General features: G+C 34.3%; 1 protein-coding gene across 1 annotated transcript in view; it reads right to left on the reverse strand.

Annotated features, from left to right (window-relative positions):
• Positions 1–898: 898 nt before the first annotated feature.
• The window catches only part of LOC115243830, an 11,269-nt gene continuing 10,073 nt past the window's right edge, over positions 899–2,094 (reverse strand). The window contains exon 2 of the mRNA XM_029821082.1: positions 899–912. Coding sequence (XP_029676942.1) covers positions 899–912 — 14 coding nt within the window. The remainder of the gene's footprint in view (positions 913–2,094) is intronic.

The following is a 2,094-nucleotide window of genomic DNA, read 5'->3' on the forward strand; positions in this document are numbered from 1 at the left end:
GGTCTACATTGAAGTATGATGTTACAGTAATACAAAAGTGAATGAATTTATAGGTATAGTTAAATTGAGCTACTTTATACAAGATTTTATTGCCTATATAGGATTCAATAAAATTAACGAATACCAATTATACATAAATAAGACTGTACGGTATTATTGTGAGATAATATAATGTAAGCACATATATATTATTGTTGAACATTATATACTAAAAATAAAATTAACAGATGCCAATTCTACAATAAAACTTTATTATTGTGATTTACTTATTATTATTAAACTTTATTATTATTAGATATTCTACATGAATAAAAAACTATATTATATTATTAAAAATAAAACGAATGCCAATTCTACATAAATATAAATAAAACTCTATTATTGCGAGATAATATTAAAAAAAAAAAATACTTAAAAGAAAATACTTAAAATAAAAAATACTTTATCTTCTTTGGTATATTCTATGGCACTTCATTTATCTTCTTTGGCATCCTCTATGGCACTTTATGTTATATTATTTGCTCCCATGCACATCATACGTCCAGACTTCAAGCTTTTTGCCAATACTGTATAACGCAATTTTGTTCCAATCAATTTTCGTTCGCAGTTGCACTGTTCATACTGGCAGTTGTCTTCGCAATGCCTTAAAGGTAGCGTCGGACATCATTTGATAGTTCTCGAAAATTGCTGTTTGATTCTTCGACAAATCGTATTAAATCTTTCGCTGCTTACTTTTTGTTGGGCAGGCTAGGTTCTCCTTTATCTCTTTGCTACTGAATTTCTCTATCTGTTTGTGAAGAAAAGAACAGAATTATAATATTTAATTTAGTTTACATATCTGGTTTCATATGTGCCACTCAATGTTTTATATGTGCTAATTAATTGTACTTACTGTCTGTTACTGCCAAATCTCTATAACCCAATATGTTACAATGTTTAGCAAAATTCTTCTACGGTATAAGACCGTATAGGCGTATTTGCACACTCAAGCGAATAATCGTACATGAGCGCTGCAAACGCGCCTTGAGGGACGAAATTGCTTTGCGTGTGTGTGTGCGAGCATACGTACGTGAGAGTCTGAAACTGAACCTTATTATGATAATGATGGAAAACGAAAAATGTCACATTTCTGGTATACGATTATCATTCCTCAGGATTGACTGCACCAATCTTATTCAAACTGGTCGCAATCGAAAGCTTGCATCCACATTGTATAAGAAAAGTGCCGTTAGATTTTTGATTAACGGCTTGGTTCCTGAGGAACTTTAATCGAAAGTTTATTAGACGTAAAACTCCGGATAAGCTACTTGGAGCGTCGCGGCCCCTGTACATAGGCAAACCGTTGACAAGCTGGAACGAATTTTTATATATCTCGCGGGAATACGAATTCGTAGTCTACTTCCTACAGCCAAAATAAAGAGAAAATCGGATTCTAATGATGATATTCGTATTCAGCAGCATCAGCAGCATCGACGTACAGAGCGTTTTTTTGAAAAAATGATCAAAATAAAAATTCTAATACTGACAAACAACATACAGCTGATTGTGGATCAGGTGTAGTTGCTCTCGAATTCATATTATATTTTTATTATAAATTTTTAAGAGCCAAATTGCAAAATCCGGCTCTGTACGACTAATTCTAACGATGTAAGGAATACATCAAAACAAGTTTCATGAAAAAATATTAATTTTTCGAGATGTAGGACGAAGACTACGAATTTCACCACATCTGTATCTAAAGTGCAGCTAACAGCAGAACATGGGGAATATTCCGTAGTGGCACACTGGCCGCGTGACAAGGAAAGATGATTGCGTCATCTTTGTCTCTCTTGCACCGCATGTGTAGTAACGTCCGTGAAGGCACAAATACCGATATGTTGAGCACATGGATGCGATTGTTGAGAGACAATATTAGACAAGGAGCGACAATCGCATGCTATCCTTGTTCCTCTAGCGTATCGCTTTACGGCCGAAATATGGCCTGAACCTGAAAATGCTTTTTGGCCTCTCGTGGCAGAAAGCAGTAATGCAACATGACTAACGGGCGCCCATTCTTTGAGAATTTTATATTTACGTATATACATATATGCATAT

The sequence above is a fragment of the Formica exsecta genome, unplaced genomic scaffold (assembly GCF_003651465.1).
Source record: "Formica exsecta isolate Colony F162 unplaced genomic scaffold, ASM365146v1 scaffold736, whole genome shotgun sequence".
NCBI lineage: Eukaryota > Metazoa > Arthropoda > Insecta > Hymenoptera > Formicidae > Formica > Formica exsecta.